Source organism: Tinamus guttatus, unplaced genomic scaffold (assembly GCF_059628265.1).
Source record: "Tinamus guttatus ecotype Peru unplaced genomic scaffold, ASM5962826v1 Tinamus_guttatus_pri_ptg000291l, whole genome shotgun sequence".
Lineage (NCBI taxonomy): Eukaryota > Metazoa > Chordata > Aves > Tinamiformes > Tinamidae > Tinamus > Tinamus guttatus.
In genome coordinates, this window is record NW_028288825.1 from 1,406,805 (window position 1) to 1,420,331 (window position 13,527).

The 13,527-nt window shown below is 46.5% G+C and overlaps 1 protein-coding gene across 1 annotated transcript; it reads right to left on the bottom strand.

The window, feature by feature from the left end:
- Positions 1-1,765: 1,765 nt before the first annotated feature.
- DHRS7B (dehydrogenase/reductase 7B) lies at positions 1,766-13,057 on the bottom strand. Its single transcript, XM_010227589.2, has 7 exons — positions 13,017-13,057; positions 7,665-7,840; positions 5,868-5,983; positions 4,976-5,186; positions 4,189-4,281; positions 2,679-2,831; positions 1,766-2,001 (listed from the first exon to the last, which is right to left on the bottom strand). Exons 1-7 carry the CDS (start codon positions 13,034-13,036, stop codon positions 1,796-1,798), a joined length of 975 nt encoding a protein of 324 aa, XP_010225891.2. The 5' UTR covers positions 13,037-13,057; the 3' UTR covers positions 1,766-1,795.
- Positions 13,058-13,527: the final 470 nt, after the last annotated feature.

Sequence of the window (13,527 nt, forward strand, 5' to 3'; positions counted from 1 at the left end):
TCAGCACCTTGGATGGTAATTCCAGAAGTGCCAAGTGGCCACATGGTCCTTCCTGAGCAGCCATGAGTTGAAACAGTGGAAGATGGAGCAGTTGGACAAGGCAGGCAGGAAATACTGTTATTTCACCCACATCAAAGCCTGGTCACGTGAAAGGAAAAGCAGAGCTGACAAAGAACAGAAGCTCTCCTTGAGGAGACAAGGTAATGCCTTGTATTCATATGTCGATGGGAAAAACAATCCCAGACTTTAGTATGTACAGCTGAAAGCTTCAACTAGCTGTGAGTTCAACTCTAGGCCTTTCTACAACAAAACTGCAGCCTCAGCATGGTGATAATCACAGCGTGTATCTTATCAGAGCAGAACTAGGCTCGTTAAACGTGTCCTGGTAATCACTGGGACTAAGATTCCTGGGGAACAGAGATTCTGCAGTGATCAGGAAAATGCTGTGAGACGTTAAATACAACAAAGATGCATTTAATGGCAATATATAATTTATTTGTCATCAGATTAGTGCTCAAAGGCAGGACACAGGGCAGTGCGTATGGAGAATGCTGGTGGTAAGTGCATGGAGGTGGCAGCAGTGATCTGGACCTTAGTTTCTAGTAATAGGTTTTATTCAAATTAAAAAAAAAAAAGAAAAAGAAAACAGACACACACACACACACACACACACACACACAAGAACCCACTTCTGTCCTCTTTGAACAGGCCCCAGGAACTGTGGAGCTGTTCCCAGTGCAGTAGCTGCCCTCACACCATGAGCTGCCTGGGGATCAGAGGGGCAGGATTCAAGTCTTCCCTCTCGTTTTGGAAGGGACAAAGCCCTGCTGAGCACAAGGACAACGATGACAGCTTGAACATGTTGAACATGCCCCCGCCTTGACCCTGAGTGCTGAAGCCCGTGAGACCTCAACAAGCGGGTACCTTTTCCCTATGGAAGTGGTAGCAGCGGACCCTAATTAGCACCTGTGATTGCTTTAGAGGAGGTGAGAACTACGGGTCTGTCCTGCACAGCGTCCGTCTCTTGTGCACAGACTGTCCGCTTGCCTCCTGGCCTCTCTAGGCCTGCAGCTGGGCCAGCACCCACACAGGATTTGCCCTCAACAGCACACTTTGCTATGCTGTCTTTTTAAAAACTACTATTATTTATTTTTTTTCAGTGTTTCCCCTGCATTAATTTGTGCTGGGCATTAATACTGTACTGTCAAGCAGTACAAACAGCCCTGTACTCCAGTGAGGCACATTCAGAGAGAGAGGAAAAACCACTTCCAAATAAAATTTGCATTCTGCATCGGTTACTTTTTAAAATGGCACTGCACTTGGCTTCAGCCTAACATCCCAGCTGATCCAGCCTGTTTGCGAGCTCTGTGACTGCACTCCAAGCACTGAGCCCTGCCTGGAGACGATAGTCGTGAGCGCACCCAGCTGGGGACTGGATCTCCCGGGGGCTGTGGGCTGGGGCAAGCTAAGGACCCTGGCACGGAGACAGAGCAAGGTGCTGGAGGAGGTAAAACAAGGTGCTGGGCCTCCCTGCTGCCCAGTTCGGTCCCTTGCGTTACCCTCCCCGGCAGCCACGGCTCTCTGTTCCAAACATCCATGTGCAGGTGAGGTCCAGGTGCTGCCTCCTGGCACACGGGCCTGCCCCGGGGCGGCGAAGGCGGCTCCCCGCTCTCCATGCAATAAGAAGTTGCAGCGTTTTCAGAAACGTTTCCAGCAGCAGCACTTCCCCTGATGTCCTGGCCACGCTGTAGGGGTTCCCTCTCTCCCTACAGTCACCGCCCGAGCGTGCTGAGTTTTAAGAGTCCTTTACTTTTTTCTCCTTTTTTGCTCTAGATGCCATTAAGGTGAAGAAGAGCCTGGGGAAGAGGTTTCGCAGGTAGACAGCCAAGGAGGGAGCTAGACCAGCCACGAGCACTTCCTTCTTCTTGTGTCCCACCGCGCTGAGAACCACCTGGGCCACCTCGGCGGCTGTCTGCCCTTCGGCGGTCGCCTTGTCCATGACTGCCAAAGCAAAGCCACGTAAGCACCACGGCAGCAAGAACCCTTCCTAGGAGAGCTCTGCTCCAGCCACACATGGTTTCTGGGTTCTACAGCAAAGGTGTGTAGGAGCTTAGGTCAGTATCATTTATGATTGAGCTAGAAATTAGTATGTCCTGCTCCGCTCCCCGGCTGTGGCTCTGTGTGGCCACTCTCGGAGCTGAAAGCTGCAGTATGTTCTAGCTGGAACTATCAATTCCAGCCGTGACTTGGTGATTGATGCTAGGGAGAGGGGAAGAAGATGCAGCCATCCTCTATCCTACTGCTCAGCCTAAATTACCCATCAGTAGTTGGAATTAGTTTTCTCCTATTCCTTCCCACACCTAGCATCTCTGCTGGGACCCTCCCACACTGCAGGTCTAAAGTCTTTGGTAGGCTGTACAGAGCTGTCCTTCAGAGCAAATGTTTGCACTTATGTGCGCTATAAAATACCCTGAAGTCTCAATAACTCCAAATTAGTTTCTGTCCAGGAAGGCTCAGTTTAGGGAGGTTGCTTTTCTTACCTTGTGCCCAAAGTTGTCAATACTTTAAGGTTAACCTGTGTGTCCACCAAAGGTCGTGTGTTACAAGCACCCTTTGAAGCTCAGGCATTTTGGAGAGGTGGAGACACTTTAGTTATAGGACACAAAATCATCTCTCACCTCCATGGCGAGATCCGTCTCCTCGTATAGCGTTGAGAGAAAGGTTTGTCTGAATGTAGCCAGGGCTTATAACGGTCACATCGATGTCGTACTGCTCTACCTCTGCTCGCAGGCAATCGAAGAAGGCCTGGGTAGCGTGCTTAGAGGCAGCGTCTGGAGAACAAGGACAGGAGGAGACTGCGCTGAGGAGAAGGAGCAGGGCTGGGGGGTCGTCCCCCTGAAGGCATTTGTCCCCAGCATGAAGCTGCTTCTAAGAGCACAGCAGCTGTTGACTCCTAGTTGTTGTTGATGTACGGCAACAACAGGTAGTGGGAGTGAGAGGCAAGTTAGGAAGGCAAAATGGAAAAACTCAAGTTGGAAACTGGCTAGGATCCTGAGCTTAATATCTGAGCCGTGCCAGAGCACTACAGAGTGAACCCAGGCTGCTTCCCAGTCCCGCTAAAGGAAACGCAAAGCTGGGAAGCGCTCGAGGAGAGCGGCTGGGACTGGGAACGCGGCACCCGGCGCAGCCTCTGTGCACCCAGCGTTACAGACTGGCAGAGCAGGTTCAGGGCCCGCCTGTGCACAAGTCCAAACCTGATCCCGCACTGCAGCTTGGCCTAGGGCAGGATTTTCCCCCCTTCTAAGTGGCTGGGCGATTCCTTTGCCCTGCTCCCTTTCCACACGTGCTTGGTTGCTGCCAGCGTGGCTGCGGGGTTGGGAGACCAGCACACGGAGCTGCGAGGCCCTGGGTAGGAGCTGAGCTCCGTGTCGCCCAGCCCGGCCTGCTCTGCAGCTGCTCTGGAAGCTCTTCAGAACAGGTTTATTTGTGTGTTCAAACCTGCAGCCTGTGGGAGCAAAGACAGACCAGATTTTCCAGCTGCCTTTACTCAACATTCAGACTCTCATTATGCTCTACCACTTTTATGCCAGCCCTTCTATTTTTCTGTTTATTTTTCAGTGATCTACAGCTGTTGGTAGGCCAAACACTTTCAGTTCCTCTATCTTTTACAAGGCTTCTCCAGTTATCTCACTGATGTTATTTCTTATCATAACTGATTTAGCATAAGAGTTTCCTGACTCTATATAACCCTTTAGGCTTTTGTTTTGGCGTTGGTTGTACCATGGAACTTACTAAGCCAAAAAACAAGCTTTTACTTTCCCAGAGGTGATTAACCAGGTAAACTGGCAAGGATAAAATGCAGTGAAATCAAGGGATGAATCCTAATGGTTAGCAAGTTTATAGGACTCAAGTTTTAAAATGAGAATATCAAGCAGCTTTCAGATCAAAATTCTAAGGCCCCCATTCTCTCCTTCCTTTCCCTGTCGCTAGTAACTTGAGGACAGGGCTAAGGTTTTGTATGTGAGATACCTTCCTCAGTGGCCTCCAGGACCCACAAACACACTGAGGATGAGGTGCAGCTCTGCCTTCCCCACATGTCACCAGTTCTGGGGGCAACAGGGGGAAGCAGCAGCCAAGTATCCACTTGCTGCAGTGCCCCAAACTTCCTCCTGTCTGAGTGGTACTTACAGGCTGATCTGAAGGGGATGCTGATTTTGCCTTGAATGCTGCTGATGGCCACAATGTGGCCTTGTCTCCTCTTGATCATGGAGGGCAGAAGTGCTAGTGAGAGACAGAAAAGACCCATTCAGGATAACCTGTCAGTGCTGAATCGGTGCCTTCAGAGCGGGGCTTTGGGGAAGCCTGAGGCCAGACAGAAGATGCTCCCTTTGTGGAGGGGTTGGGCAGAGGGATGGTGCCCAGGACACCTCTAGGAGGCTGCAGTCTGGCTGGGACAGTCACAACAATTTGGGTGCAAATGTGCTCAGGACATTGCCTTGTGCCTATGAGGCCACACAGAGGCTCTTATTGCCATTATGGTCTCCACAGCTATAGGCACTTGCTCTTCTTGGCCACCAGTTCATCTTTCCAGTGTCTGTAGCTGACACCCTCCAGGCTGAGCTTGCTACACAACCAAAAGGGCATCCTAGGACAGCTACAGTTACACCTACAATCCAGACCACGTCCTGCAGTGTTTTATTGGAGCAGACAGACTAACCAGATCTCCCTCCATAAACGCCCACGGGACTAGAGTCAGGTGGTGTTACAAACAAGATACCATCTCTTATCAGATGTTACCAGTGCAGTCATGGCCCAGCATCCTCAAGGCCTGCCCATAAAACAAACTGCTCCTCCCTCTTGCACTGTATTATACCAAATACAACTAGAGTCACAAGTTAAGCTGTGCTTAGTTGCGTTGGCGTAAAAAAGATAACAGCTAAATCCATCTGTCCCCTGTAATCCTGACTGCAGATACCTTTCGTGAGGGCTACAGGACCAAAGTAATTTGTTTCCATCAATTTCTTGTCCACATCCAGGCCTGTGTCCACAACTGTGCCCCGGTAGCTGATCCCTGCATTGTTGATCAGGATGTCCACGTGATCCACGAGCTTCAGGATCTCTTCAGCAGCATCTATGACCCTTCTAGTGTCTGAGAGGTCGAAGACCACAGTGTGAGGTTTGTGCACCTGTGAATAAACAACAGGTAGCAAAAGGCCAGGTCTGGATGTGCAGTATAGTCATAACTGTGACCTAGAGGAGAGATGGGATTTTTTTAGCTTTGGCAGAGCCATCCAGACCTTGTCTGATTAGAGTTCAGCAGTTAGATGATAAAAATGTGATAGGAGCAGCCTGTGCTCTGGTCCTTCTTCCTCCTGTAGCCTGTTCCTTGTACTAGAGGCTAGGAAGGAGGCAAGTTAGATTCACCTTGGATAATAAAGTTTGCTATTGCTTCATTAAAGACAAGGCATTCAAAGACTTAACTTGTGTGTCAGAAGTCGGCACTGCTTTTCTTATATACTGTCACCAGAATAAACATTGAAAATAAAGGCTAAGACAAGCAAAGTCTCTTTCAGACACTGTATAAGATGCAAAGGGTGGCTGAGGGCTCTGCACTCTCATGTGCATGTATTTCTGTTAGAAGACAAGGGTACTTTTTCAGCCACTTTGTTTTCATATGGTTTCTGCAAGACACGACCTGTCAGTTCAGTGAACTCCTACAGTAATATCTATTCCTAACCACAGAGTTGCATCTTTCCTATTGCTCAACACAGCCAGAACAAGCCACAAGCAATTCTGTATCTTCTATAATAACATGAACAGAGAGCCCTGACGCATGAGCCAACAAGCCCTCCCTCTCCCACACTCACGTTCTTTCGGTGGTTGGTCATGGCAGAAAGCTCCTGCACCAGCTCTTGGAGTTTCTCGACGTTTCTGCCACAAAGCACCAGCTTGGAGCCAGCTGCATGGAAAGCTTTTGCACATTCTTTGCAGGGAGCAAGGAAGAGAGAAAAGCAGATATTTGAATGTCAGGCACAAACAGCATATCCATATCTCACGGTTTGAAAAACAGTTTTGTTTTTTAGCCAGGTAAGGTGGTTTCTAAAAACAGTTTTGTTCCTTTTATTATCTGGCAAGGGTCTAGGGCAGCCTTATTATCCCTGAGCAGTAGGCTGAGCTGCAGTGAAGTCACAGCAAGATGCAATTTCCCAGTGACTTTGACAGACACATGACAATGATGAGGCAGCTGCTGTGTTCACAGTTACTATGCTGATCATGCAGTTCCTGTGTTGCTCACACACACTCCCTCAGCAGCCAGTTAACTCTGCCTGTGCCTCTTAATCTTTAACCATGTGCTTTTAAGCGGAACCACTGTTACCCTGCATGTGCGTGTATCATTTATGATAGTGGGGACCTGGTCTTAGCAGCTGCTTCATCAAGGTGATCTGAATCAAGAGTAGTCAGAATAGATGCTGTGATATTGTCCTCCTGCCAATGCTGCCAGCTGCTGAAGCATCCCATGTTCCTCTAAACCACTTCTCTGTGATCTAGTGAAACAAATTCCCTTTATTTGCACAAGAGACTATAGTGTGATGGTAACAAAGGGTGCACGCAGCAAACAGAGGTCCTCTACAGTATTAAGGACTAGGAAGAGGAGGAATAGCACAGATCTTGCTAATGAGTCAGTAAGGGAGGAAACTTCAGTGCACACTGATGGAGATCTATACTGAGGTGTTCGCATCATGGGTTTCCATCCTGGTTTAGCTGTCTGTGAGATGAGAAGAAAAAAAATGGGAAGGACCACCCAAAAATGTACAGTGCTTCATCTGCCTAGTGTGGCACAGTAGGATGGTCTCTCCTGAGATACTAGTTCTACCTCTTCTGGATAAGAAAGCTATTTTTTTTTATCAATCTTTGGTTCTGACAGGCAGAAAGGTCCATTTTGTCTCCTCTGGCCATTCAGCTACTGAATATGCCTGTCCTCAAGGACAAACTTGCATGCAAAGACAACATCAATTTGAACTTTATTTGTTCTATAAATACACTCATCCTAATGAAAGTCCTTAATAGCAGAGCCCCTTCTCTTTTCTTCAAGAAGCTTTTAAAGCAATTATAGAAAGCAGAATTAGAAAACATATCCACCCATGCAAAGAATAAATACTTATTTTGAAAAAAAGCTATTGGATTACTCACTGGCTCTTGCCATTAATGTTACCAAGAGTCTGAATTTAAAAATCAAGGGATTTGTAAAAGAGGAAGGGTGCTTAACTTGGGGCTAAAAGGTGGGAATAAGTGGAAAAAAAAAAGGACAAGGTATCTGGAAACACAACTGCAAACATGAATTCAGAACAGTAGTTCTGTCTGGTAAGTCTTAGAAAAAATTTGACTTCCTGACTTTTCCAGGACCTAGAAAAAGGATGTCTAACATCACAGGACTCTTACTTGCTTTGATGAGCTTCAGTTTATGCAGAATGCTTAAAATTAGTATCAGTATTTGTTGGAGAGTTTTATTTTTACCTCAGAGTTTGCACTGGGGTTGGCTGTGCAAGGTACCTCTCTTCAAGAGATTGGGCCTTTCTGATGGTTATTGCTTTATTCCAGCAGGTCTGTGTGATCCCTTTGCTTCTCCTGCCTACAGCACCTTCCTGCTACCGTTCCACACCCACCTTTGCCCAGGCCAGAGGTAGCCCCGGTGATCACCACCACTGCTTCCCGGAGGTAAGCTCGCATCCGCATCCACTGGAGCAGCCGGAAGAGGGTGAAGATGCCCAAACTGCCAAAAAGCAGCGGGATGATGACTGTGGTTGTGAGATCCATGAGCTTCCCTTTCTGAACAGGCTTCCTAGAACCACAAGATCAGAGCAAACAGAGCATTTCACCACTGAGAAACTTAGCACAGGCTTTACAACAAGGGAAATACTTCTTTTAAAGAAGTCTCACCAGATTTAAAATTAGCACAATCCTCTTTCCCACCCACTGCCTTAGACTCTCAGACCACCAATAACCAGATTCCATACAGAGACATCTTCAGCACATTTCCTCACGGCCTCATTTTGATTTACAAAAATTCACATCAGTATCCAATTTTAAGCATTTAAACACTATTTTCAACATCCCAGAAGGACATTTGGCATTGGGTCTTCTCAGGTGCTGTGTGACAGAAGTAGCTGTTCCCAGGTGTTCCTCCATTTTGCTTTAGACTTGCTCTCTGGCACAGGACTTATTTACAGTGAAAGCTCTTCAGAGATAGGAAATGTCTATATGTCTCTATGATCCTATTAAAACTTCTTAGATTTTTGTTAAATTGCATTTATTGCAGTATCTAAGTAGCAGAGAGCAGTTACTGTGTATTATCCTGGATGGATATAACCTACTCCAACATTTGGGATCTCAGAATAAGCTTTCCTTCTGAGCATGTTATTTGCTTAATGTGGTGAAATCTGTGCTTCCTACTCCAGTGTCTTTCAACGCCTGTTAGCAGGGACAAATCATCTGATTTAAATTAACTACATGTCCCATCTAATAGGTTAGAGCCACATTGATGATCTTTGCTTTTATGCTGATATCAATCATACAGTTTAACAGCAAGAGAAGCTGTGTTCTGAAATATACTGAAATTAAATCTGTGAACGAAACCCAAGCTATAGGTATCTACAAGACCTAACTCACCCTGGAACCGGATTCTGATTCCAATGCAGAGTCCTAATCTCCTAGCTAAGCCTGGCCTTCAAGGGAGAAGTTTATGTTACAACCGATTACATCGCCAAAGAGTAAGCGATACCTCTGCTGTAGGCAGGGTCACCGAGTTGCCCACTCTACCCCCCTCAGGCTTTTATGTTCAATGTCACAGGGAAGTAAAGCCACTTGTAACCTCTCCCAGGAATCTATACATCTTTTGGGTCACATATAAAGCCAAAGCCAAGTATTGGCATCTTTTCTCTGTTTTATAGATGGAGTTTGAACACTGATAGATGAGTCTTCACCGGGAAGATATTGGCAGGGTCTGAGCATACAACTCATGTAACACTTTATAGAAAGGACAGCATGAAAAGAACAAAATAAGGAGGTAACTAATAATGCTAGGCCATAGTTCAACATCACTAAGCAGTACTCAGCTTGTATGGAGCAAAAGGGATAAGAGGGGACTACATGCCGCAGGACAGAGCTGGAAAATTTCCAGGCTCTCCCAGATTGCTATCAAGAGTTTGAACAGAGTCCTCAAGCAAGGAGACTCAAACAAGAGAGCTGAACCACTACTGTGGTATAAATAAAGCACTTCGGATGGCATAGCTAGAACACAATAAAAGAGCCCTTGAGAGCTGAGCTAGCTGAGCTTGACTAGGTCTAAACACAAACCTGGTGAGCTGGTACAGAGCTCTGCCCAAGCTGCTATGGTGCTTCCTGAGCCCACTCAGGGATCTCTACAGAAACGACCTGCTCTGCAGTAACTGCACGGTCCCAGACAGGCAGGCCTCAAGGTCCCCCATGCACGGGGAGTACGGCCGAAGGGAGAGAGCAGATGGATAGCGGAGGACTGGTGTAGTTGATTTTATAGTTGATGACACCCTTAAAATAATTCCTGGCCATCTTCAGGTTGGATAAGCAGGAGATGCTCCTTGTGGCTCATGCTCAACTAGTCATACAGAGCAACTGCCTTCCTTATGTTTCCTTTGCATTCAGGGGTCTCTTGGGGTTCAGAAGACAAGAGGCGGGTGGCAGGAATCACCCTGACCACTGTGTCTTAGGGAATGTTTTTCTTCAGCTTCCATTTATGACCTTTCATCATTTCCAAAGTGAGAGCTGATGGGTGGAGTGTCACTGATTTATGAGCCCATGATGAAGCTGACTCATTTAAAAAAATCTAGCCCTGAACACCTTTCCATCCAATTCCTGTAAAATGGAGATGACACTGTAAAGGAGATGAAGTAGTTTCTGTGAAGAAGGCATTTTTCTGGTGCCACAGTTTGTTGGTTCTTTCAAGGTCTCTGGCAAAATAAAATTTGAGTTTGCAAGCACTGACCTCTCCACCACAGTGGCTGTTGGAAAAGAGCCCCCAGACCTACCAACTAAAAGCTAAATGTGGCTTTTGTCATGTAGCATCCCTTGCTCATCAGTATGAACCAGTTATGCCAGCTTAACTTTGTCAACATGCTAATACATTTTATTCCTTAATCATATTACGTATTATTCATCAACTTTCTAAACAAAGCAGCTCTGCCCTTAATCTTTTTTTTTTTTTCATTTGGCAATCTTTCTAACCCTTTTAATGTTTTTTTGTTGTTGTTTGTTTGTTTTCTTTCTTTCTCTTTTTGTTCTTCTGTATGACATGCAGAACAGGGGAAATTACTCAACCTCTGCCTGAAGGTTGTTGCCAGCCATAAGCAGAGCCAGCAACAGAAACCTGCTCTAGCAGCTTCCAGACTAGAGTCTGAATCAACAGGTATAAGAGCAGGGGAAAGAGAAAGACTGGATGAAGAAGGGGAGCAATTGAGAGAGATACAGGTCCCTTTTATTTAGGTCATACAGTTAATATATCTTCCAAGGAAGGTACAGAAATTAAAAAGAGCCCTAGAACAAAAAACATCCCAGTTCAGTCACACTTGAAATACTAGGACAAAGAGCAAAGATGAATTGTCTGAACTAAACTGCTTGGGAAAGACCAAAGAATTGCTGCAGCACTTCACACCTAACGCAGAGAGTTTTTGATTCATGGACCAGCTTGTATCACAAAACCACGAGTACTTATTTTTAGTTTGTAAAATTGAGCAAGCCATTGATAAAATAAATATGAATATGGGAATCAACTCACGGCATCCTGCAATGCATTCAACACTAGCCATCCATTTCATGGAGCCCCATGCTGGGCTACTGAAACAACACGGTGACAATTATACTCAGCTCAGTTTTTAGGATTATTTATTGGTGAAAAAGCCAAACAAGAGAATCTGCAGCAACCTGAAGGAGAATGAAATAGACCACAGATAAAAGGACTTGACTTACATTAAAAAATGGTAAGTCACAAAACAAAACCTGGCAGAAGATACGAAGCATAAAACTCAGCCTAAGACGGATAACTTTTTAAATTAGCAAAAGGCATCTCAGGACAGATAGGGCTGCTAAAAACAAGATGGGGGGGACAAAATAAAAACCTCAAAGGAGAACTGGATATTCTAAGACAGCCTTATGAAAGCTCTAAGACCCCACTATCACCTCTGTCCTGAAATCTGGCTATATATATTGGGAGAAAAAAAAAAAAAAGGGAAAAAAAAAGGGGGGGGGCGGGGGGGAAGCATGGATCTGCTATTTGTCCTGATAATTCTGTTCTTGCTAATCTTTGCGAGGGAAGCCACTGCTCATTACTGTCTCAGACAAACACCCGTAGTTTTCAGTTCCCCATCCCAAAAAGCAGGATTAGGGTGTTAGAGAACAGAAATGAAAATACTGATTGGAATCTTTTTGAAAAGGCTTAATGTAAAATAAATCATATCTATATGCATGCTCATTAAAAACCCTTAAAACGTAAATGGGATGTTTTCCTATAACATCCAGGACAGGATAACAGGAGAGTATTTCAGAAGGAGGATTAGTTAAAAATCTCAGGAACTAATGGTAGTTAAGATGAACTGAAGTCCTAAAAAGACTCTACAAACACGATCGTTTTCCTAAACATCACGTATTCTCCTGTAGCTTCAGCCACCTAGAAAAACATTGTTCTTTAAATGACAAATGGCAGCAACTGGGAGGCTATTTTCAGACAGCAAAAAGCGTCATTTAGAGGGAAAAAAGTGAAGGAAAAAGACATTTTTCCTAAGGAAGCATTTGTCCAGAAGCACAGCCGCTCTAAGCTTTATTAGCTACCAACTTTATTCTGAAGAAAGCACAAGATCCTACCTTTGAAAAGCACCCACTTGTCAGTGACTCTGAGATGGTGTCTCCCTCTGGTCTTTTAGCGCAGGACAGACCTTAAATTAGGAAATGGCAGCAGTCCAAGCAAATCCACTCAGTCCAGTGCTGGCACAGAGTGCCAAGAACTGCCTCTAAAAACAAACCTTGGGAATAGAGACCATGACCTTTGAATGTGGGGGTAACTTAACCCCTCCAGATTAAAAAGACAGCGGTGAATACAAACTGATACAGAGTGCTTGATGATTATCTGATTATTTCTAGTCCTAAACAAATAATTTCTAGTACTGAAGCCAGTACTTCAAAAACACATTTAAAATCTAACATGAAAACGATACAGGCTCCATAGCTATTACTTGTTCTGTTAAATGAGTGAAATGCTGGTTTGCACTTCCATAACCTGTGATTGTTCCCAACTTCATGAACAACAATAAACAGCTATGTCAAAAATAGACTGAGGTCATTAGAAACCACTGAAACCGCTAAAGAAAAACAAACAAACAAACAAAATAATAAATATAAAAAAGAAAGAAAAGCTCCCCATTACAATACCACCATTTCAAATGGAAAGTGGGGAAGGGGCTGAGGAGGAAGAACCCAGGGGGGCAGCGCTGGGACCGGCAGCAGCTGGGACACGAGGCTGGTGAGTTGGCATTGTATGTGGCTGGCAACGATGACCAGAGCATTGAGACTCCCTAGTCGTGTTATTATTATTATTTATTATAATGTATTATATGCTTATATTATTATTACGTAGACATAGTGATTATACGGTATTTTCAGTTAACTTTTTCCAGGAGCATTTGAACAAGCCGCTCACCTCGCCAGCATTTCATCGCACTCTGCCCTCGGAAACACCCCCCTGCCTTTGAATGGCCGCTAAAGAGCCGCGCGCTTAAGACTTCGCACAATTGTACCCCAAAACGCCGGTGTCGCTCCACGTTTCGCGGAGAGGGACAAACCCGCGTCCCCGCGCGCACAAGCCGAGCGCCCAGGAGCTGTTTTGGGCAGGGACGTTTCCAGCCCTCCCCTCAAAGCGCCGTTGGGGCCTTGGCCCCCACGGGGCTGGCCCGGTCCCGCCGCGGGACGAAGCCGGGGGCCCCGCTAGGCCCTACCTGCCCGCCGCTGTCACCATGGCCACCGCCGGAAGTGCGTCACGGCGCCAGCGCCCCAATGACAGCGCGCTCCCGCGCCGCGCCGGTCCGCCCCGCGGGTTCGGCCCGGGTGGGCAGCGGCGCCCGCGGCCGAGGGTTCCCCCCGGCGGCGCCATGGCCGTTTCCGCGGGCCGCGTCGCTGCCCCGAGGGGTCTGTCCCGGGCCGGGCGCGGGGCTCCCGTAGGGCAGGAGGGAAGGGGACGGGGCAGCCAGGATCTCCCCTCGGGGGTGGTGATGGCGGGAGCCCCCCGTTTATGGCGGGAGATGAAGGGCGGCCGCGGCCACGTGTCAGCACGAGGGCAAGGCCACAACTCCAAGAAACATAAAGCCCCAAGTTTAAGTTATTTTCTTTAACTAAGACTGTTTTTTAACTATTAACTTACTTATTTCTTTAACCGGGACTGCTTCCTAACTGTTGTCTTTAACTAACATCCGCTATCCCCAAGCCTGGACGAGCTCCCAGGAGCTTTTC

What these genes read in the sequence shown, in the direction of transcription:
- DHRS7B (XM_010227589.2), bottom strand. Translation starts at nt 13,036, where the DNA reads ATGGTGACAGCGGCGGGCAG. An exon ending in ATGGTGACAGCGGCGGGCAG is followed by an intron (nt 7,841 to 13,016) that starts GTAGGGCCTAGC and finishes TTGTGGTTCTAG; the next exon opens with GAAGCCTGTTCAGAAAGGGA. An exon ending in TGACCAACCACCGAAAGAAC is followed by an intron (nt 5,187 to 5,867) that starts GTGAGTGTGGGA and finishes GTTTATTCACAG; the next exon opens with GTGCACAAACCTCACACTGT.